This window comes from Temnothorax longispinosus, chromosome 1 (genome assembly GCF_030848805.1).
Source record: "Temnothorax longispinosus isolate EJ_2023e chromosome 1, Tlon_JGU_v1, whole genome shotgun sequence".
NCBI classification, from domain to species: Eukaryota; Metazoa; Arthropoda; class Insecta; order Hymenoptera; family Formicidae; genus Temnothorax; species Temnothorax longispinosus.
In genome coordinates this window covers 17,275,205-17,300,500 of record NC_092358.1, presented here as the reverse complement: position 1 = coordinate 17,300,500, position 25,296 = coordinate 17,275,205, and the positions used below count along the sequence as shown (strand labels likewise).

The following is a 25,296-nucleotide window of genomic DNA, read 5'->3' as shown; positions in this document are numbered from 1 at the left end:
TCTGTGGTATCCAACCAGTAATTCCGGGCACAATGCTAAATTTCATGTACTATAATTATAGATACCCAGCCCCCACTCGTACACATTACAAAAGAATAAAGAATACAAAGCACAATATGGACGCGATTGCGCGACAGTTAATCTATATGTGACAATTCGTGAGTTATTGAGGACGTCACCGATACATATAATCGGAAATTCGATCCTCAATGTAACACAGGATAATGAACTTTAAGCGATGGAATTCAATATAATTAAAATACATATAGCAAATAAAATGTAATAAATAATTCCTTAAAGTTTGGAATTAAATTATCAACAATTTAAATACATATTTAAATTTAAATATGTTTACAGTAAATAAGTATCTATACCAGTAAATAACAATCTATGAAATCACCGAAACAGACAATATAGTCTGCAATATTTTAAGTACATCGTACAAAGTCGCGAAATCTTAGATCCGCGATCGTAATGTATATCCAGAACAACAGTAAATTTGGATAAATCCCAAATATAATGTCAGGTTTTACGACTAATTCACCTATATTAAACTGACATCAAAGTAAGAGATTCACGGTTTCCTTATTAGTGCCCTACGAAGCGTCTGTAATTATTTATGCAGCTTTCGCATGAACACTTGAATGCGTATTTTTTCATACATATTAAAAAAATAGCAGAATAAATATTAAATAATCGCGGATATTCACGCTGCATATAAGAGAATCTTTTGATTCCCCTATTGCTTTTGTGTGCGAGAATCAACTTTTTGACAGAACTAACAAACTTGCTATCACGAAAAGGTATGAAAGATTTCCATTTATAAATAATTTAAAAATGCAAAAATTTTTACAATTATTTCAGAATTATTATTCGGTTTAAAGGTGAAAAGAATTCGATTCTGCGAGAAAGCGATAAAATAATGGCGAACGGCGTCGGTCGTCAAGAGGAATGTGTCGCACAAAGTCACCGTTGTGAATCGTGGCACGGGGTTTAATTTAACTCACGGTATTAATTCACTCCCCCGTCCCCCGACGGCCACCCACTCCGTTTCTGCTTATAAATTTGGGGAAGCTTAACTCGCACTCGAAATAGTTTAGGAGCTCTCGGCGGAGAATGGACGCCGGCATCGAGATACGTATTGGATTTCAAAACGGATCGTAGCTTTAATACGGAGAATATAATTGATGTTTCAAGAATTGAGAGAGATATATCTCTTACCAGATGTCATCTTATTAGACAATAGATCGATCGCCATGCACGTCGTGCACTTCTGGATATTATTTATGCGCGGCAGTCACGAAGAATTATGACGCGTGACGCGACCTGTCATTATACGCGCAATGCAAATTTCTCTCTTGACGTAAAATAATGTTATCTTAAGTGGTTGTCTTAAAATATTTCCATCAATTCAGTGAATTGTAAGGTGATCAAATTTATTTTGTTTTCTTCATTTTTAAATATTTACTAAAATATTTACTAAATCCGAAAAGATAGATAAATGAAATATCAACATAAAAGAGAAGAGTAAAGATATTATTAAAACTTTTATTATATAATATAAAGTGTAATAATTAGCAAATCTATTTTGTCACTTGTGACTTCTCAGATTATTATTATTTTTTTTTTTTATTGAATAGTCGAATGTATTAAGCTGCGCGTAATAAGGGTGTAAAATTGAATAGCACAAGCACTTCATTCAGTTCACACGCCAAAGAAAGAAAACCGCGCATCTCGAGACAATGATATTTCTCAAGCATTGAAGTTTAGTGAGTTACTTGAGCAGGTGTCACAAAATGCCATGGCGACCGCACGAATATCCGAGCATTTATATCTCCGACTTACATCGCGTTCCATAACTCATCGCGTTTCTCTTCGCGTCGTGTTAAATCAGATTTCGAAGCAAAACAAACTGACGATGAGACAAATTTGACAAAAAAAAAATAGAAAAAATAGAAAAAAATACATTTGTCTACAGTCTTTACTTATTGTTTAAAAGAGGGATGTCTAGCCATATTAGTCTTTTTCTACTGACAAAGAAAGCCATCCGACTTAAGTAGATAGACGAACAATGTCTGACCATACATGTTTATTTATATTAATGCATATCTTATCGTATTACATACTGAAAATATGTAATAAGTGAAAAGATTTATAAACTAATATTTAATTATATTTTTATTTCCTATGAAAGTATAGAGAAGATTGAACGATCCGATAATGCAGAACAAATGTACCTCTGATCATATTATTATATTAATTCATTCTATATTACGAAATGTTCATATAAAGAAAATAAAATAACTTCCGATGTTTACAGAATTAGAGTAGGTAGTTTGGCCAGCATCAAACATCACATGTGGATTAATAAAGGTTCTTCGTGTGGTTCTTCGCTTTTAGCAGGTTAATGGCGGTCCAACATTTGCGATCGGAGGCACTCTGGACCACTTGATGACGGCAGCACTCACACGCGTGCGCATAGATACACATGCACACACACGCACACACATACACACAGCTGGTCTGTGCCACGTAAAGTGGGGAGGGATGTAACAGGCAGAGAAGATTTAGCGAGAGATAAAGATGTATGCGTGTGTGTGTGTGTGTGTGTGTGTGTGTGTGTGTGTGTGTTACTTGGAGCGGAATTCGTGTGTTACGGTGCGACGGGGTCCATGTGACGATAGGCGAGAATTCGTGCGATAACGAGCCAGCGGATGCGGTCCCGATGAGCCTTCGCAGTGGACTGTTTCGCTGGAGACTACGCGACAATATCCTGCACTACGTGTTGCCTCTATAGTTAGATACACCTCGCGCCCCACCCACCCGGGGCTCGTCGTTGACGAGAGCACCGGGCATCCAGATCGGCATCGGGAAGACGATCACACAAGGAGACTCCACGCATCGTCGGTCGCCCCTTGTCTCACGAAGTTTTTCAAAGGCAACCGACACGCGCGAGAGGAAGTATTCGCGAACAAAGTTTACAGCACGTGTCTCGCTTGTCCCGCGGCAACAGATCTCGCGTTATAAATATCAACTGATCATAAATGCAAGGATATATATTTTTAGACATTAAATACTTGACTTAAAAACTGATTCCAAATTCGTATTAATAATACTTGTTGTTCTTCATTGGAACGAGAAAAAAATCTTGGCGTCAAGTGATACTAAGAAATAATTTCATCAGCGCGCGTTTTACGGTCCAATTTCATGTAATTATTTTGCATTTCACTGTATGAACCCGACACGTTTGTCGATATAAATACACGAGAAAACTCAAGAATTTCTTTAGTATGGTAATACAATAATTTCACACAGCGATTAATTCAATAAAAAGAATTAACAAAAATACAAAAATTATGATTTTTTTAAAGAAACTTTCAGGAAATTTTCAAGAAAGTCCAAAAAATTATTTCAGTGGTAGAAATTTTAATAGATACAAGTTTTTTATATTAAGGATTATTGTAAGATATACAGCGCGCTGTATAAAGAACTTTGCAAACTTCGATCATCGCATATTTTGTACGAACAGATAAGTATACAAAAAAAAAAAAATTTCGCAAAATAAATCGCAAAATATTAAAAACAATGCTGTTACTCACTGTGAAGGTATAGAATCCTTCAGGCACCGGTTGACCGCCAAACTTAATGCTGAGGGTGTAGTCTCCCGCATCGGCAACAGTGTAGTAAATGTTAACTGTGCCATCGCCGTTGTCTTCTATGTCAATGTCAACGATTTCACTGAAATCACAGACCGAGACGTATTATTCAGAGATTAAAATATAGACCAGAGATCCATTCACGAAATTTTCGCGCATATTTTCGTGACACCGCTACAATTTCATTCAGCAATACGTCACTTCGAATACTTTCTCGCGACTTTGTTCCTAATTATATAGATTTTTCAATCGCCAGTAAAGTAAGAAACTTGAAAGAAGTTAGAAACTTTTTTCTTCTTTACGTAAAGAAAACTAAATTTAAATTCTACAAAGAGATGAGATTTAGTTATATCACAACAATCAGAAAATTTTGTAAAGCTTTACTGAAAGTAACAACTCTTAAAGAGACAGCAAAATAAAGAGAGAGAAATTATCATTGCAATGATAATTTATCAGAATACTTTTTCTCTTCATATGTATAAAAAATTTAACTTATTAACCAACTTTTGAAAACTAACATTCGTAGAATGTACAAAATAAAAAAATTGAACGATCCAATAATTCACTTTTATACTTTTGCGTGCTGCTTAAATCTTAAATAACTGCTAAGAATGATAAACTATAAAATAAATCGTTATTTGTTATAGGTTTAGCATGTAAAATGTAATTGGAAAATCGCGTTTATAGGAAATACTGGACGCAACGTGGCTTCTCATCACTTAGTACACTTGTGATAAAGAATTTGGCCCGTTCTAAAATGTCTTTTCGACAGAAGACACTCACTGCCAACTCGAACAACACGGGGTATCATGGATGAATTATGAGGTAGCAGGTGTGTACACCACTGTCAGCGTTCAGAATGCATTTATAGTCGATTTGATCAAAGTTGTGACAACTCTCTCTGCTCTTTTACAGAGCACGCGCCCGGTTATGCGTAAATGCACATGATATCTAGGCAGAATAAGAAGTGCACGTCTCTCTCTTTCTAGAAATCCCGAAATATTCGCGAAGGACATAATCGCGCGGATGTCGCGGCGTTACAGCATCCATCTTGACATTGTAACGAACAAGAAATGATAACAAGAAATCTGAAAAGTAATCTTAGACAATGACAAAGTAGGACATGATTATCTTTCTGATTACGAGATTTATCATTTCATTTTGTTGTAGTAATATATTAAGATCATCTTAAACATTATCAGTTTCGTAGATCTTTTTCTAATATTTATTCACGCTGTATAAATTCGATACAAACTTTAAATAAATTTTCGACAAATAATGTAGATGTGTGTGTCGACTGATGTGGATTAAATTTAATTCGAACGCAACTTAATTGTCACTATAAAGTGTCAACTAGACGAACAAATGTCCGACACGGATGACAAACTCTTATGAAGAAATTCCAATGTGGCTCTTTTTCAAAGAAAGCGTGTAAAATGATCTATAGTCTGGCATCAGCTATGACAATTAGAGGAATACATGCAACATTATATAATTAATCTGGCGCTCAATTGCCAATTGTACGTATATAGTGTGAGATAAAGCCAGCCCGAGAAACGAATATTGCGTACAAAGAATTCTCTTATTTCTGCAATTGAGTACCTATAGAAAACGACTTGCTTATATATATTGTTTATGAAATCAATCTTCGTGCATCCTGAATAATCATTCCTCTTGGCGTTCGTTCGCTGTCGATGCCAAGTTTTATTAAAAGTATATTTCGCTTTCGGATTAAACCAAACCGACATTTCATTTCAATGTTACGATATGGTAATCGACATAGGTACCACGGCCGGAAATTCGCGACGAACTACTTATTACCACCGTGTACATGACGTTCGTAATGGCAACGTGCCACGTGCCTGATTTCTACCGGATTTGTTACACGATTTACAGCCGACTAGTCATTAACGCTTTTACACTGCAGATCTAATCCCAATACATGATTATGAATCAAAGTGTAACAACATATGTCTCTATTATTTGTGCTTCTTATTTGTTTTTTCAAATTGTTTGTTTCTAAATTTCGGTACAATAAAGCCATTTATTTATAGCGATTCTTATCACTTAATTGCAAACAACAAAGCAGCAAGCAGTGTGAATGCACTGATTATTTAGAAAAATAACTTATAATTATAGAGTTTGTAAGATAAAGAATAAAAAAATATAATAATATAATTGTACATGTAAGAAACATACAATATATGACATCATAGAAAAATGAAATAATAATTTATTGTAATTTATTCGATATTTAATAGCGGTAAGAGATCTTTCTCGAGTTTTCGCCTATGAATTAAAAATAAATAAGTCGCGACACCGTGACGCATAAAATAAGACGGAATTTTTGCCTGAAATCTGAAGGTCGAAAAATGCAAATGCGAGGAATGCGGTAAAAATATGAACCGCCTCCACGTATATATTTGTAACACAAAACATCAAAGTTATAACTTATAACGTGCGAAGAACATTATTACTAAAAATTACAAAGACTTTAATATATTGAAATTAAAAAGAAAAAACACAAATAAAGAGTTGACTTTTCTGTAAGTCACTTCTTGCAGAAAAAATGAGTGAAGATACACATCAGATACAGATTAAAGATTCATAGACAAATTAAAATTAAATTAAAGGCAGAATATTTCTAATTAATATTGACATAGATACGTATAATATCACACAACAGATTTCCTTTTTCTAAAAAAAGATATCTCTTAAGCATATCCTAATCACAAACGGCGTGAAAAAATTGTACGATAAATTAAATCTCAGATTTCGAAAGGAGAACGAAGATCAGAACGTTATTCGGCAACTGCGAGAGCGAGATTTTGAAGGTTCCCGCAATGTCTCGTCTCACTGATTCACCTCCGCCGAAATAGTCGGATTTAAATCGGGGCGCGGATCACGCGGACTCACCTTCCGGAAGTGGAGCGGATGCGGCAGGTCACTGCACCGCGGCCTGCATTTTCGGTGTCCACGGTGATGCAGTACTCCTCGCCCTGAGCCAAAGTGCGCTGAATGCCCTCTTTGATCTTGCACTGATCCGCCTTGCCGGTGGACACGCTCTGCACGTTCACTGGGCTGCCCGGCACTTCCTTGCCGCCATATTTCACGTTGACCTTGTAACGGCCGCAGTCGTCCGGCAGATAGGTCGCCTTGTACTTCCCATCGCCGAGGTCCTGCACTTCTACTCTGCGCGGCACTTGGTCTGGTCCCTGAAAAGGATTCGGGAAGGCGTTATTTGCAAAAATGTGATGAACACGATCGCTCACACTACCCGTTAGTCATTCAATTATTTGCACTTAATAGTCGATATATATAGGTCTTTCTAGGAGCAGTCACGTTGAATGTGTGGTGATAAATACGAATAACCGCTACAATGTTGGCAAACACAAAAGTGAAAGTTTTGATTGGTGTTTGTACAACCGGTATCGAGACAATTTGGAAAATTGGCACAATAGGCACCAAAATATGATAGGTCAACTTATTGTTAGTGATATTGAAAACACCCTATATGATGTTTCTATATATCGAGATGTCGGGATTTTGTATATCGTTCTTAAAGTTTTGAAATAAACTTAAATATATAAGAATTAAGAAATTGACGTAAATTTTCAAGTGATAAAATAAGTTATGATAGTGTAGAAAATTGTTTTTCTTCCATTAACCCGTTACGGTCACACCTTCAAATAATTACATAAAGGTTACACGGAGTTTATTGGACCCCTTGTCGAAAAACAATCGCCATTTGAATGCTATTTGAGATTTTGTTTTAAAAATTTAACTGGCGACATATCTGAAGGTCTCTTGCTTATGACCCAACAGTTCTTTTCAAAGAAATTTTAATTTTAACATAATAAAAAAAAATGAGTAAAACAATTTTAAAAAAATTGACTTTTTATAGAAAAATATTCATCAAATTATTAATTTTCATTATTTTTCGACAAAAATTTAAGGGTGTATTTCTAAGACAGTATACTTTCATATAAAAATTAGTTATATAGTGGGTTAAAAAAAAAGATATTTATTTTGAAATTTGAAATGATGAATTTTGACAAAAAATGAAAAATAAAGATGATTTATAACTCAATATAGGGTAAATAAATATTTTTATATGTTTACAGATATGTAGCCGTAAACTTGGTCCGGGGTCGACTGGACCCCCAGTAACCGTAAAGGTGAAATTTCATGGGCAGTGAAAAGTAGCAGCAGATCGTACTGATTGGCTACAAAATAGAGAAGTTCTAGGAACTCGAGAACTTCTCTATTTTGCAGCCAATCAATACGATCTGCTGCTGCTTTTCACTGCCCATGAAATTTCACCTTAACGGGTTAAATTTCTATTACGGAATATCTTCTATTTTTGCGTAATTTTTATGTCTAAAAAAATAGAAAAAGCTTATTTCTTCGAAAAGGACTAGCTCAATCTTGTATAATTTCTATATTTTTTACTTATTTTGTACATATATTAATACAAATTAATAAACATATAATACTTTGCAATATATTTTGATAATAATATAAATTTTTTGAACTCGCCAATACTGCGCGTGAATATAAATCAGTGAGATTTTATTTGCTTCACGATTGAAAATCGAAGCAATTGAATTTCTAAAAAGTTTTAAAAAGATGATTGCAACTTCTTCTTCCCAAAACTTCATTTGGTAGATACGCCGATTTCTTCATCAATGAGATATCATTAGTAAGATTTCAAGGGGATAACTGCTTTCTTACAGCTTCGCCAGTATCCGTGATCACTATTATAGGCTTCCAAAATAAAAATAAAAAAAAAGTTATTTAGAAGAAAAAAGAGAATGTTATACAGTTCGTAAATTTAAAAAAAAATTAATTATATCCTGTTCTTAATACATAGAAATATTTACGAGAATCTTTTGTATGTTAATTATTATTTTTAACAATAAGTTTAAGACTAATATTTGTAAAAATATATATATAACTCCCTTTCTGCTCCCTCGAATCGAATGTGCAAATGTAGAATGTCAAACGCGCGATACAAAACACTTCGCGCGATATTACTCACCACAACTTGCACTTCGAGATCGCCGTATCCAGCATTGGAAGTATCCACGACGAAGTCAGTCGGGAAGGAGGCAGTGCAGACAGGCGACACCCCGGGACCCGACAACGTCACCTTGCTGGGCTCCACGGTGGGCAGGACCTTCACCTTGTACGGACTGCCATTGATGTCCTCGCCGTCGTAAGTAACGCCGACGTGCACGTTACTTCCGGCAGGCGGTGGCTGATACGTCACCTCGTACAGGCCGTCGCCCTTGTTCTTGATCTGCGGCTTCTGCGCCTGTCCCTTGTCAGTCGACAGTCTTACATCCAGCTGCGCCGCCTTGGCGCACTTGGACGTGTCTACCGTGAACTTGGCGGGCACGCCCTCGCGTACCATCTCAGGTTGCAGGCCGGGTCCGTAAGCGATCACGTTCTTCGCCTCCGAGTCCGATACCACCTCGATCTTGAACGGCGAACCAGGTATGTTCTGTTCGGCGAATTTGATGCCGATTTCGTAGTCACCGGGTTCCGTGGGAACGTATTCGACGGTGCAGGAACCATCGTAATTATCCTTGGCCTCCGCCTTGACCTCTCCGTCGCCCGTGATAGACAAACCCAAGCCGCCGTTGCCGGCCTCTGAAAAAAAAGTCGCACATGTGCTATTTCTTCTCTATTTTCCCTATATTTCCCATCGTCTACGTAATAATCTTCATGTTCTCAATTATACAATTTGTAGGTAGTATAAAGTTACAGCATTAAGAATTTGTTTGATCGAAATGTTGGCTTGCAGACCTCTGGTCTCCACCGTGAAACGGTTCGTCTTGTTCACGATGCCCTTCTCCAAGCCAGGACCATACGCGCGGCACTTGCTGGGATCGGAGCCGCGTTGCACGTTGACGGAGAACGGCGAACCCGGGATTGGCACGTTGTCGTAGAGAATTTCGATGGTGTGACAGCCCTCCTCAAACGGTGTGTAGCTGACGCGGTAGGTGCCGTCACCCTGGGGGATGATGAGCTTCTCGATCTTTCCGCCATTGGGGTTGTTTATGGTGCAGGACACCTTGCCGTCGTCGGTCTTCGACTTGGCGATGTCTCTCGCGTCTATCGTGAACGCCGTTTGCTTGTTCACGAATAAACCTGCAAAACGCGATAATACATTGAATGAAGACGCTCGAATGTTTGTTTCAAATAAATACGCATATCTAATATATATATAATATATATATAATATATAATATATATATATATATATATATATATATATATATATATATATAATTAACTTTTTTGAAATTAAATTTTATTATTCGAAAAAATTATTTTTCTTGAATTGCATATCTCTTTCATGTCCGAAAATTCGAGATTGATGATGTAAAATGAATTTTGTAATATTGAAGATATTACATTTATAATCCTGTATTTTAAATTTTGCATATTTTCTTACAGGTTGAAGTTTTATATGAAACAATAATATAAAATAAACACATACGTCTTTAATAAAAATCAAAATAATTTTATGTTATTACTACTATTATCACAATAAATTGTACTAAATATTATATAAATATTAATATTGTACTAAATGTGATTTTCAGGTACGTTTTTACAATAGATACACTGAATACACTGAATTACCCTGCCTAACGTATCGTTTATAATTTAATAAAACGTCTATTTGTTTTAAACAATACGTAATACCTAATTTAACAAATTATTTGTTAAAATGGCAATACATAAGCGCATATTGTAAAACAATATATAAAATGTAATTGCATTCTATAAATGAATAACATAAAAAAAATCACAATAGCATACAAGGTTATTATTTATGGCATTGGATTTCAATCATTGGACAAACTGAAAACGAAGCATGGTCGTAGAAAGAAACAAACTTAAAAATTGTCGTTCCGTACATACTTTTTACAAACATGTCCTCAAGTGTGTCTTCAAGCATTCAAGTGCCTTGTAACAAAAGTATAACGATAAAGACAGCTACAGATCAAAAAGTCTAGAGCAGGGAATGCCATAATGACAATGAGCCATCAAAAAAATGCAATCGCAACACACGTCAACGTATGCATCTCGGAATGATCATCGGGATTTTCTAAAGAATTCATTCTACATGCACGAATATTGAACAGTATTGTCCATCCCTACAAAATCTCGAGACGCATTACGAGACTGATCGCGCAAATCAGAGACGAGCAAGTCACAATAATACTCTTTCTCTCAATTTCCAATCGCAAAACGATTTCCGTGCTGACGTTCCTTAACGGTACCGTGTGGCTGGATGCCGCTGCCGCTGACTTTGATCTTGGAAAGGTCCGCGTCCGGCACGACGATGGCCTGGAAGGGCGAGCCCGGCACGTGCTGCTCGTTGAAGGTGATGTTGATGCCGTAGTCGCCGGCCTCGGTGGGCAGGTAGGCGACGGAGCAGGTGCCATCGCCGTTGTCCCGGCAATTAATCGCGGCCTCGCAGGGACCCTCGACGGTGACGCCGAGGCCACCTTGACCGGCGCCGCGCGTGTCGATCACGAACTCGGCCGGCTTGTTCACCACGCCGTGGGAGAGACCGGGTCCTGAGGCGCGCACCTTGCCCGGATCGGAGCCGTGGACGCAGGTCAGCCGGTACGGTTGTTTCGAGATCGGTTCGCCACCGAAGCTGATGGCCAGCAGATACTCGCCCAGCTCGGTGGGCGTGAAGTTGACCAGGTAGCCCTCGTGGGTCGGCACCACGTGCGCCTTGACGCGATTGCCGGACGGGGCTGTGATCGCCACCTGGAAGTCCGCCGCCCTGCCCGCCTCCTGCGTTATCACGCGGAACTGCTGCAGGCTGTTCACCGGGGCCGCTGCGAGGACGTTTGCGGTTTCTCGTGGTGAGCCGCGATGCGTCTTTCGCTTGTGCTTGCGCGACGGGACGACGGCCCGCGAGCCGGCGAACGGACGTCGCGCCGTCTTTTGCTGGTGAAATCGCGGTCGATGCTCGTCGAAGAGAGGATCGACGATTACGAGGGATTGAATTAATAAGGATGAACTGAACGTCAGAGATGTGCGAATCAAAGATTTTTCGTGTCGGATCGAATCGAATCGTTGAAATATAATTTGTAATTAACAATATAATTATTTATTATCAGATTGAATTTTAACATAGATAATAAGAAACTATTTTAATGTGAAAAAATAATATTAATTATATAATATAAGTTCAAGTCAAGCAATAAAATAATATTTTGGTTTTAATCACTATGGCGGAGATAAAGTTATTTTTCTATATATAAGTTCTTTTTAAAGCAAAACATATTTAAATATTTAATATAAAACTAATAAAAAATACTTTATTTAATGTCGCAGTAACTGAAACAATTAGGCGAAAAATCATAGATAAATTATTAAAATACTCTAATGTAGTATCCAATAACATACATAGAAATTAAAATAAAATAATATAGTTTATTTTATCAATACTAATAGCTTACTATTTTTTTTATGCGTATTAAAACTTTTATTTATAATTAGATAGGATTACAAGGCATGTCAAGAATTGGAAATAAACTTTTTGACTGCCATACTTAGCCGCTCAGTGAGTGGTTATAATACTAGATGGGCTCACTGAACGCACCTATTAATATGATCGTACTTTTGCTTATCAACTGGAAATGTGATTTTATAAAATTGACAATGTATATGATTCGTATTCGATCCATCTAGATTCGAAAGTTTCGAATAGTTCGAATCATAGAAGTTCGAATTCGAATAGTTCGCACATCTCTACTGAATGTACAAAAACTTGAAGAATTCGAGTGATTAATTATAATACGCAGTTTACGGGCCAACACTCACCAGCAAGTACGGCCGGACGTTCGTCGCGCAAAGTTATCATAACTGTTAGATCTCAAATACTGGATGTGCATCGAGTTTGTGAGAGAAAGCCACATACATAAGCTCACAATGCGCGTGTAAATTAGGCGGAGCGTATTCCAAAATAGGAGGATCTCCCGCGATTAACGAAACACTGATAACGTGGTCTTAGCTAAAAGTGCATTCAGTTACAACGTGTATATTATTCAGCGTGCAAAAATAATTATTTATTTTTACAAAAAATTGTATATTGATTTCTTGAACGCTACTGCTATTTGCTTATTTTTAGAATTTTATCGTGACGCGCTCAATGCGACGGAGCTGCTTGCTGCCTTCCTGCGTGTGGAGGGCTCCAGGTAAAGTTATGTGGAAGACGCAACGCGTAAGCAATACCGAAATGCAATATTTTTAGAATATACGAAACGCGATAGGGTGTACGTGTCAACTGTGAGAAATCCGCGAGCGCCGCTATAAATAAGTCATCGGTTCGCGCTCCAGCGGAATATCTATCCGCGGGGAGACCTTGGCAACGCTATATTTCGATAATCCAGGCTAGATACACGCATCGTCCACGCTACACGGTAGCGTCCCGAATGATCCTCGAAAAGAATATCGGCTGTATGCCGCGAAAATTATTCTTCTCAATGATCGCTGGAAAGAGCGTGATTTGGCGCGATTTATTTTCGAGCTAACGCATTTATCGGAGTGCAAGCTCTTATTAATTGCACTTATTGATCCTCATCTAATCGCGTTTAACAAGTTATCAAATTAAAAGATAATAAACATAAAATTTTTAGATTTTTACTACGGGAGAATTATTTCGTTCAAACCAAATGAGATATAACGATAGATAAATGTTCTTGATTATCTCTTGTTAATAGTCTACACTATTACATGTAATATTAATTATTAATTAAGTTTATTTATAAATTCAGTTCTAATAATTTAAAAGAAGTAAAATAATATATATGTATATATATATATATATATTTTTTTTTTTACTTATATATTGTTAAAATTATAATTATAATGAAATACTACTAATCGATCAAACATGTCGTCAGGTTTATAACTTCAAAATACGAGATATTATGCCAAAGAACATTCAACCATTGTCCCAATTTCGTAGAACGAGATGCTGCGTATAATATTTTGATTCGAGCATATCTGCGATTAGTGACGCATTTATCAGATGATTAAATCTGATTTTAAATAAACCGATAGTGTATGGTAATCGAAATATTAGGCGGTACTTGAAGAATTTTCGATAATTATACTCACTTGGTTCCAGGCCGTCCACTTTGACCTTGGACACATCCACATGAGGCTGTACGTTAACTTTAATGGGACACTGGGGTACTTTCAGACCGCCATAGTTGAGATTCACCGTATAGTTTCCCGGTTGGGGCGGCATGTAGTCCACGACGTATGTGCCATCCTCATTATCCGTAAGCGAAATTGGAAGTTCCCGACCTTCGGGGCTCAGCATTTTGACATCCAATTTACCGGGGCCAGCCTCGCGACAGTCGACGTTGAAATGTGTCGGAATGTTCGATTTCACATCTTTCTCAAGACCGGGACCGAAAGCGGAGACCATGGCGGGATTCAAAGGCGAAGCTATCTTAACTCTATACGGAGATTTCTTCGTGGCCACTCCGCCATAGTTCACCTGGAAAAAGATATTTTTAAGAAATCGAAATAAGTTGGCACTACGGTCATGCTTTCGCTGAATATTTCAACAAAGTTTTATGCAATGCTCTATGTATCTGTTTTAATTTGGATGGAAGTATCCAATATAAATCCAAATTCCATCGGTTTTATTCTGCTAAGAAGTCTCACATTGACTACTTTCATTTTTTCTGATTAAAAAATAGCATGTTCTAAGGAATCAACGAGCAGCGAAAATTCAATTCAAGGCTTTCGAAGCCAATATTCTGGTCGTACCATCACAACATGCTGGGAACTAGATGTAGGTGTATAATGCGCTTGGACAGTGCCATCCCGCTTGTCTTCTAATCTAAGCGGAACGTCTCTTCCAAGAGCATCCTGGATGACGACTTCCAGAGCCGCTTGACCAGCTTTTTTCGCATCCACCGTAAAGTGCGTCGGTTTATCTCTGGCAACACCTTCTGGCTGAATTCCTGGTCCATGAACTTCAACCTACAAAGTACAATCGATACTGTACGGTGATTTCTTTCACCGGCCGAGTCAATAAAAGCAACATATTATTACTAATTTGGTTAATATTGAATTTATTGGATGTAAAAAATTGGAAAATATGTTTTTCATTACTATAAGATGTTCTAGATTATTCTAGAATATAAGCAAAAGTAGGTATATATAAAAATATACATGGAAAATGTATACATATATACAGATTATATAAAGAAATATTAATAGTAAAATAAAAACTCGAGTTTACCTTTTCCGGATCGAAGTCGGCCTTTGGTGAAATAGTCGCGATATAAGGCGATTTGGGGATATCCTCGTTATCGCAGAGGATGTGGACCGCGTACTGGCCCGGCGCGGTAGGCAGGTAAGAAACATCGGCGGTTCCATCGCCATTATCGTTGCATTCTATCTTTGCTTTGGACGGGCCTTCGATGGAGAAACCAAGGGCGCCGGTCTCACCGTTTGTGTCTACTGTAAATTTCGCTGGTTGGCCGACGACGCCGGTGTGCAGACCCGGTCCGAAAGCCCTGATGTTGGACTCCTTGTAAGGACCCACATTGACCTCGAAGGGTGACTTGGGAATCTCTTTGCCGCCATACGTGATCATTACTACGTGGCGACCTTCCTTGATCGGTGTATAGTGGCATTTGTAAGTCGTAGCGTCGGTTTTGGACATTCTAAAATAATTTTATGCAATATCGTTAATGAAATCGATAATTGAATTTAAAGCAAAAACGTCTGACACAAGATATTTCAACACTTGCTCCATTTCATATTTTCCCTTTTTTTTCCAAATTTAAACGGACAAAATTTTGATAATTTTATTTACAATCTCGTTTCTCATTAACGTTTAAAAAGTTATATGAAAGTGTAATAAAATATATAAAAATAATAAATGTGACATAAACCGAGAAGTAAAATGTTAAAAGTAACAAAGTATTCTTGAGTGACAATTTTTACTGAATATAGCAAGGACTTACTGCACTGGTCGATTGACGCCTCCCGGGCCGATTACGCGAATGTCCGGTACACCCTCACCGGCGTCCTTAGTGAGGACGACGAAGTCGGCGATGTCCTGGACACGGACGCCAGTAGGCAACAACCCTCGTCCGTACGCTCTGCATTTCTTCGCATCGGAAACCGGCGCGATGTTGACGCCAATGGGACTTCCGGGTATAGGTTTGCCGGCGAAGAAAACATTGACGGAATGTATGCCTGTCACTGGCGACACGTACTCACATCTCCAGACGTCTGGCGAAGTCTGACGCAGCTTTGCTGGCACCGTGGTTTTGCTACCCTGCAAGTTAAATTACATATAAAAATATTTACACGGAATAACAAGATTTATCATAATGATATTTTATTCTGTTATTTAGTAATGACGCGTAACGAACGATGCCGATCATTTTTTACCTGCGGATCCAGGATGATAACTTCCGGCACTCCACGACCGGCGTCCTTCGTAAAGATGTCGAAGAAGGTAGGTCTGTTCACGACGACTCCCTCCGGTTGCAGACCCGGCCCGCTCGCCGTGACTTTGCTCGGATCACCAGCGTGCCCCTCAACATTAACAGTATACGGACTCTTCGGGATCTCCCGGCCGGCGAAGAGCACCTTCACTTTGTGCGGACCCTCTGTCTTCGGAGTATACGAGACCGAGTATGTCAGGTTCCTGTCCTTGTTGAATCTGATATCGACCTTGAAAACACAATCGAGTCGGCATCATCAGGATATAATACGGGGAATAAGGACGGCGTTCGTTCAACTTGTTCGCGTTCATATCGCGCGAATGCTCGTACATTCAGATAATACGTAATAGTCACGCGGTACACAAATAGCTATTGCATCACACGTGTCCACGTCCTGTGGCGTAATTACTCCGATTGTGATAAGAATCTTCCGACTTCCGCGCTCGACAATAGATGCCATTAGCACATACCTATTTAGTTAATATTAAAACGGCATATGGATTTGACTTGCAGGAAATTTTTCTAATCTCTCTCTAGTAAATTAAAAGACTGCCTCTTTTCTCAGTAAAATCTTTTGCCTTTAATCTTGGTCATATAATTAAGTAAATTAAAATACTATTGAAGATAAAGTCTTATTGGAATAAACTGAAGAAATTGATTATTGTTAACAGATTTATTAGTAACTTTAACTTTTCTAAAATTGCTACAAATATAATTTCATAATCCTTATTTCATAAGTTTAATTACAAAAGAAATTCCCATCTCGGACGCATCAAAAGAATGTAGAAAACTATTCCAAATTTTTGGAAACAATTTGCACAGCTTGGACCAATGTTTTCAGACAAACTATCTAAAGATTTTGTATTTGGAAACTTGATCGAACATCATTCGATAGACTTACCGGTAGTTTGTTTCCTTTGGGATCATCGACGATGACGTCAACGTTACCCTTGCCGGCGGAGAAGGTTTCCACGGTGAAATTGGCGGGTGCGCCGACGATTGGGCCAGTTGGTTCTATACCGGGGCCATAAGCACGCACTCTGCGCAAGAAGATACAGTTAGAAAAGATAATTTGTAAGCTACCAGCCCAGTGGCCGCGACATTGTTACATCAATACGTTAAGTAAATCCATTTGCCAGACGGTTACAAGCGGTTGCTTTGTGCCACGATGATTGCGCGATGATTTGCCTCGATCTTTTTGAAAACAAAAATTTGCAAGCGCGCGACACGTTCTGCAGAATTGCGATCACTCACTATCCGATTAGTTCAATTTGGCCCTCCGTGAAACTTTCACGTGTGTACACGTACAAAGAGATTAATTATAATGTTATTACATTAAGCTTTGAGAAAAAAGAAAGTCTATCTATCCGCAAAGAAAATCTATCTATCCGCAAAAACTCGGGAAAGGTATAAAATCATTGCACCATACTAATCAAACTCTCTCGCTCGTTTCCTCTTGAGGAAATTTGCAAACCGTGTATTCGCTAATCGCGCACTACGCAGGTTTATTTACTCTATCAAGCGTTTTACGTACATATACAACGTATAAAGAAGTGATTAGGAGCGTTGTGGGTTAAGAGATAGATCTCATTAAGGCGGCGGACATTAATTGCGCAAAAACCGTTATACGTCACAATACATGATCAATGCGCGACTTACCGCGGCGGTGGGATGCTGCGACCGAGAAATGAAATAAATTGATTAATTAATCACAATCACCACATCAGAGATCTACACGCGCAGTTTGTTTCGCACATTTCTACTAACAACCGTACGCCGAAACAGAAAAAAAGATCATTTACGATCATTTCAGATCACTCTTAGATGATCGAAATCATAATAAACAGTACCGATTGTAGCATTTTTTATGAGCAATATAATATAATAAGATACGAAAAACATCATATAATAAAGTATTCAAAATAAAGGAAATTGTTTGCAATAAATAACATTGCAAAAAAGAAATACATAATACGAAACACGTTCTCGTGATAACGTTTTAAGAGATACAAAGCTGTTTTTATTCCTACCTGTTTGGATTCGTTCGGGCGCGCAAAGGGGCACCTGATTTTAATTTTGCGCTCGGGTATTGCGACAGGTATGTCATCATCGACATCTCGTCGATGTTAGGGTTCACCATCTCTTCGGGTTTAATGAGCTGTAACGAAAATGACGCAATTCGTGAGACGCTTCTTACCCGTGAAATTAAAAATTATTTTTTATTTTCATTAATATTTATTGGTTATAGCGATAAATATCACCATAGGTATGCCTCAGTGATCGAATTAGTAAAGACGCCCGTCACGGATTGAAGAGAGGTCCAGGTTCGAACTCTGGCTGAGATGGCATTTTTCGCAATAAATTCTTCACAGTGATTAAAAGAATGCTTATTAGCATAAAAATATTAAAGCGGTTATCGATTTAAATTTATTGTCCCATTAAATGATTGTACTTAAAAACCGCCAATAATCGGCGCAATTTGAGTGGAAAAAAGTATATAAAATGTTTTACACAAATATTTTAGACACAATCAACCAGAAGATTACCAAACCGAAAATGGCATATCTCTATTTATTTTGAAAAAATTAATTTATCGGTAATTATACATCTTTTTACGCCACACATGTTAACTAATTGGTTCTTTCCATAGATACCTATTGGTTCCATAGATAATCTTCAATTAAAATTATAATCCATCAAAGTAAGTCATAAGTTTAATAACGTTTTGAAAAGTTAACGTACATGTAATTGGTAAAAGTAATATGAATTCGATATAAGTGTGATCAATCCAAATCTTTCCTTATTTCGAATAGAACTTAAAGTCGAATAAAATATATAATATATCGGCGAACCTGAGGAATATTGAGCCAGTCGTCAGCGAGACCCATTGCTTCGGACGCGTTCTGAATCGCATCTTTCGGGTTCCAGTCCTGCCAATCCGGGCAAAGGCCGGGCGCGACCGCGTCGACGAGCGCACCTACCGCGCGGCCGTCGTTCCAATCGGAAGTAAAGTTCGTGATCGGTAGATCCGGCACCTTCGACTGGATCCAGTGCATCAGCCTCTGCTTCGGGGTGGCGCCTTTGTCCTCGCCGTCGTCGCCTTCCCACATGGGCATAGAGATCGAGTAGTGCAGGATCAAGGTCCATATTAGACCGAGGATCAACTTCAATTTACAGTCTACGATGTCCGAAGAGTCTGCAAAATTAAGAGAAAAGGTAGATTAATATTCGGCGTATAAGCAAGCTCTTTATATTATAAACTATATATTTTATTACTGGATAGATGTCGAATTGGCCGCGATTCAAGAGTTTTTATTAGAGATGTGCGAACTATTCAAATTCGAATTTCTGTGATTCGAATCCGAACTATTCAAATTTATCTATGATTTTTTGCCTAATTGTTTCAATTACTGCGACATTAAGTAAAGTATATTTTATTAGTTTTATATTAAATATTTAAATATATTTTTTCCTTTAAGAAGAGTTGTTATTATATAATTAATATTAATTGTTTTTCCACATTAAAATATTCTTTTATTATCTACATGTTAAAATTCAATTTAATAATAATTATATTGTTAATTAAAAATTACATTTCAACGATTCAATTCAAATAAAATTTTGTCCATTCGATTCAATTCGAATTCGAAAGAGGAAATAAAATTCAATTCGATTCGATTCGACATCAAAAATCCTTTTGAACAATAATTCGCACATAAGTGTTATGTTTACAAATCTTTCTCCTTACGTTCTCGGAAATTATTATTCGCGAGAGATTAAATTTTACTATCATGAATAATGTGTGTAAGAATTCCTTTTTATTTTAATAGGTACTGTGAGATAAGTTCATATAAAGAGAACTCACTTTAAAGTTGCATGCATTATTTCAAATCTAAATACGCGGTGAATAATAATATAATTTATAAAAATGCAACTTCCTTGAAATTTATTATTCATGAGTGAGTAACTTCCTTTCTTTCGCGAAGAGATTTCATCGAGTTCTCCTTCCCGTAAAGTCTTATTATTCATCCGTAGATCGATCACCGCTCAATTATCCGACATGAGTAAGATCGAGTGGGCGTTATTATAAGAGAAATATTTCACCACGATGCATTTATGGAATCGAGATGATGCGTTCTTTCACAATGCGCGTCTCGAAGCGACGCGCTAACGAAAAGGCGCATTGCGTGTTTGCGCAATGAAATTGTGCTAATAGATATCCTCGACGCGCATGATTCATTTGTTGAGTGATCGCCAAATGTCTGAATAACTGCAGAATCTAAATTTTGTCTAGAATGGTATCAATTATATGGTTGGTAAACTTCTGGCAAAGTTATGTTTGTCAGAATAAAAACGATTAAAATCAGATGACACGTATTATTAACGTGCGGAAACGAGGAAGCAACAAGTCGAGGTGAACAATTTGGTTTTCTTCGAACAGTCATCTTTGATACAAAGATCTTGTTTGCTAATCTTAGAAGGGAACTAATACTTTTGATCTCAGTCGAAGTGACCAACTCGTAAATAAATTGGCAGTGATGTTCAACCACGCACAATGGAAACAAAATGCATGTCTTTCTTAATGTGAGATATAGACAATGGAAGGTTTTAGTCTGTCAATCGTATGATAAAAATCTCTAAGATTAATCAGCATAATTGTAATTTACATAAATATAGCCAGTGACATCTTTTTATTGCATAACTTTTGCGGATACGCTGATAGTTTAAGCATGCACGCCGTTCCGCGCGTAACATCAGCTGCGAGAGTCTCGGCGCGTCATTCACCTTCTTGACATACCCTTCACGAAGGTAAGAAAGAGCTCTCGCGATCGTTGTAGATCTCTTATTAAGAATAACGCTGAAGATGCACTCGGTCGCTCGAATTTAGTCGCATCCGAGCCGCCGCGGTTATTTCTGTTGTCCGCCGGCACTCGACATTGTCCCGCCGCGGCGTCGATGAAGTTCGCGCGTTGTTCGCACGACGGGGGGGAATCGCCTCTCGTCGCCATCGGTGACGATTCATCCGGACTATTTTCAGCAATTACCGAGTGCTAACCAGTGATGTCACAAAAACGTAGTTAGCGCCGTGACACGCGGGTCGGCCAAGCGCCAGCTAATTCACCCGTGATGACCAAGCGTCCGAGATTCTCGGACGTTCGGTCTTCCGCTCACCTCACAGTTTCCTCGTGACAAACAATAAATCGAATAGAGACCAACTTCCCTATATCTGTACCTTAGAGGTAAAGAATCGTATCTCTATTATCATGCATGAATTCAGAGAAAATATTATAAGGTTTAAAGTTTTAAATAGGAAAATGATATACATATTTTTTTAGATATAAAATAAAAGTATAACGCCTTGATTTATTAAGTTTTTAATAAAGTAATTTAAATGACATGTTTAATATCACAACTGTCAATAACACGTGTTGTACATGGTTTAAAAATTAGACACTATAACAATTTTTGCTATGACTTTTCCTAAACATTGTATCTTAGGAATTAGTAATAATAGACATAAGACGCTTTACCATTATACATATATAATTTAAACTCAACATTATATTGAAAAATGTATGGACTCCATTTTGACAAAAACTGGAGATACTAAAACGGTTCATTACCTCTAAAGATACAGAGATATCGGAACTAAATAAATAGTTTTCTAAAATCTCTAGAGATAAGAACAATATTATTCTTTTTATGGTACATTATCTACTATAAGAATAATACTTGAATACTTGAATATTTATAGTATCATTTATAGTATTATATTACATAAGGCAGGGCTTTCAAAATTCGATTGTTGACATATTTTAATAATATTTAGGTCTACATCTGCAATGTATAAAAGAAAGAATACCCTATCGTGCCTTGTAATGTTGCCAAGCAACGCAATGAATAATATGCGTGAAAAAAAAACGAGAGTGAAACGTAAGATGCTGTCCTTTTGTTTGAAGACTCGAAATGGATACCCATTGTCGAGCCTCTCCTTCGAGTCGCATTTTACTTAGCCGCAATGCAAAAGTGCATTCGTATATATACATATACTTACGGACGAGCTGTAGAGAAAGTCTCCAGTACGCAAATGACATAAAATTTTACTGTGACAAGATAAACAAAAAATCCGATAAGTTTAATGCTATATTGTTATTTTATTCGAAGGTATAATTAGTTTTATCGCAAATCTCTCTTAAATTATTTGTAACTTTAGTCAGTTGAGTCTTGATTATTGCCATATGTAAGGCGCAAAAATCTTGAAAATTTTGTAATGAAATGCCAATAGGATTGGATGGATCTGTTCCGTACATATTTTCCATGTGTTGCTTTTCCGTAAGCAATAATTCACTTGTCACCGACGCATCTTAACGAGCAATAAAGCTGGAGAAGCCAATTGCATTCCTTTTGGTATTAGGTAATGGACATGTTTGCTTTCAATGCTATAGATACTATAGAATACTATAGATCTTCATAAGGAATGATTCTTACAGTGAGATACGATCTTTCTCGTACCAATTACTTGTGGTGTAAGAAACGTAGAAAATAAGGTACGGTTTTTCGTATTATTTCATGTATTATATCAATTTTCGTTACAAAATTGTTCAAAATCTGTTGTAAAATTTCGTGACTTAACATCATCTTAACAGTAATGAAATAATGAGTAACTAAACGACATGATAACATCTTGTTGTTAGCGATTATAAATGCGTCAAGAAAAAAGAAGGCGAGAACATAGATAGTAATAAAAAATTCATTCACGGGATTGTCATTTATATGTCAAGAACTTTCCGTAATACTATTTTTGAAATCGTCGACATTGCAGTAAGATCAGCATTCGATTTTAATGATTGAACAAATTTTAATAACACCCATATGTGCAAATGAACGCAACAGGTGAATCTTTATTAAGAAAACACGCAGCTGTAAGTACGGATTTCAGTGCTAATAGAATGAATAGCCAGCCAAATATTTTACTTTCTCGAGATATAAAGTGATACTGTCATACGAATATTTGCTATATAGTCACAGTCTTACACTATTAATAGCATAATGTACCTCTACATCTACCAAAAAATTATATCACGGAGAAGTCACGTCGCGATTGATTAACGGGTTATTTTCTAGTATTTTACGAGTCAATAAAAAGAAAAATAATTTAAAAATCAAGCAAGTATATATGAGCGGTCACCTTAAATTTCATGTCGTTCGCGGAACGGCAGTGAAAATTTATTTCCTCGTCGCATTAACGAGACGACTGTTCGAACGTTCGCTCGTCGTGAATAGCGAGCTTCAAAGTTGAATTCGATGTGATGTAACGTACAGTCTAGTCCCCATCATAAATATACAACATCGTCGCGGAATCCTGAAATCTCCCAACAGGAAGATTCCGAACCGAAGGTTCCGAGAACCCGCGAGGATCGCTCTTAAAAAAAAAAAAGAAATAAAATGATCAGAATTCGCGGGTCCAGAAACGGGTCATCTTTATTACTCTTTCATCTGGCCGACGCAGTAGCCGGAGTGATCTATTCTCGGCTCGGGAATCTTTGTTGTGTAAAACAAGACTCTGAAACGAATTCTTCGCGAGCGCCGTTTCCGGCGGTAGGTGCTTGGATTAGAGAAGAGGAACGAGCAGGGAAGAACGCGAATCGGAATAGACCGCACAAACTTTGCTATTTCCAAACTTTAAAGTGAGTATAGAACTATAAAGGAATGAACGAATAGAGAAATTGGATCGCAAATCGCGCAGAGAAGGTGCACAGGTATTTCTGTATTGGAAAATTGATCTCGCAATAATTAATTCAATTATTCCTCGCACATTTAATTATCTCGACTTGGGGCCATTAAAGGTAATTTAATAAATTAACAACTAAATGGAGAATTACGCGACGTTGACTGCTCCTTTATGTTAAAAGTACGTGAAATATTATAAATAGCTCCACATATATCTTTGAGAGCTACGAGGGCCACGTTGAGTCACTCTCGTTATTCTAACGTGCAATTAAAAGACTGTACTGATTGTGAGTATCGCAACATACACTTGTCCATGCGTGACGTTTTCAACGACACGTTTTCTACGGCGAGTTTAGACGATGACGTCACTGGCTTTCAAGAGGTTACCTCACTGAACGGAAAGGATGCCTGGTCAGATCTTCACAATCGTCAAGGTGCGCGATCAACGTCTGTCAACGAAATTGCATCTCAAATGCGAATTTAATGTTCTACGATTAGATATAATTCCAGTACAGTTCAGAATAATATACATTTCGTTTATTTTAACTTGTCATATTAACAATTTGTATTCACACAATATGAATTTATATCAGTTACATTATTTGTTTGGTTCACATATGAAACAGTCACAGAGTACTTTAATAAAATATTTACGTTTAGCTCACAGCTAGAATATAATATTTGCGATTTGTCGTGCAGTTGTGTTGGACGTTACAAAAGTTGTGGCGTTTACAAAGTACTAAAAATAAAGAAGGCAAGCGAAGAAAACTGACACATAACTCAGGGCTCAATATTTATCTTCTAGTGAGGAATTTTTCATAGGCACGTGAAAATGTGGCGGGCAAATACATTTCGGCAATCATCGGAAGTCCGAGTTGACACGCGCGAAGATACACTCTCGCGCGATTATACACATGGAGGATAGTCGTTTAATGTCAAGGTTGCGTTTGAGAGTGAAAGTAATCGTTGCCAATACACCGTAAATTAAGCGCGGAAATACTGTAATTGCTTAAGCAGCATCGTCGTTCATGTTTCTTCATGTTTATGATTTCCCATTGGGAAAAAAATTTCGTCAAAGAGCAACACTTTATGAATCTTTTAATAATATTGATTAATAATTATCTACAATTTAAGCTCAAATTTAATACATAAAAATTCGCAATATGTTTTGCTCGTTTTAAAGAAATTTAAACTTTAATTGAAATAGTGACATTGTCTTATTAATTAATTAATAAATAATTAAATTTAAAATTTTCCTTTTCTATAATTTATTAAGTAAATTTTACATGCTCTAAATTATTCTTGTAGCACCAGATCACATTTCTCTATCACAAAATTTTTCAAAATTTCTCCCTTTCGTATAAATCCTTTGTATATAAAAATTCTCGAAA

General features: G+C 37.2%; 1 protein-coding gene across 6 annotated transcripts in view; it reads right to left on the bottom strand.

Annotated features, from left to right (window-relative positions):
- Positions 1-25,296, bottom strand: part of Cher (filamin protein cher) — a 55,879-nt gene that overhangs the window by 19,902 nt on the left and 10,681 nt on the right. Inside the window, exons 4-17 of one of the 6 annotated variants that reach the window (XM_071777285.1) lie at positions 19,027-19,370; positions 18,205-18,332; positions 17,834-17,848; positions 17,076-17,214; positions 16,119-16,403; positions 15,686-16,002; positions 14,956-15,382; positions 14,478-14,693; positions 13,815-14,202; positions 10,955-11,524; positions 9,468-9,812; positions 8,698-9,311; positions 6,573-6,871; positions 3,600-3,738 (exon numbers count right to left, since the gene is read on the bottom strand). In XM_071777285.1, coding sequence (XP_071633386.1) covers positions 3,600-3,738; positions 6,573-6,871; positions 8,698-9,311; positions 9,468-9,812; positions 10,955-11,524; positions 13,815-14,202; positions 14,478-14,693; positions 14,956-15,382; positions 15,686-16,002; positions 16,119-16,403; positions 17,076-17,214; positions 17,834-17,848; positions 18,205-18,332; positions 19,027-19,370 — 4,226 coding nt within the window. Of the gene's footprint in view, positions 1-2,634; positions 2,765-3,599; positions 3,739-6,572; positions 6,872-8,697; positions 9,312-9,467; positions 9,813-10,954; positions 11,525-13,814; positions 14,203-14,477; positions 14,694-14,955; positions 15,383-15,685; positions 16,003-16,118; positions 16,404-17,075; positions 17,215-17,833; positions 17,849-18,204; positions 18,333-19,026; positions 19,371-25,296 lie in introns of those variants that run through there. The other 5 variants (XM_071777305.1, XM_071777296.1, XM_071777314.1 and 2 more) reach the window with 5 other exon arrangements.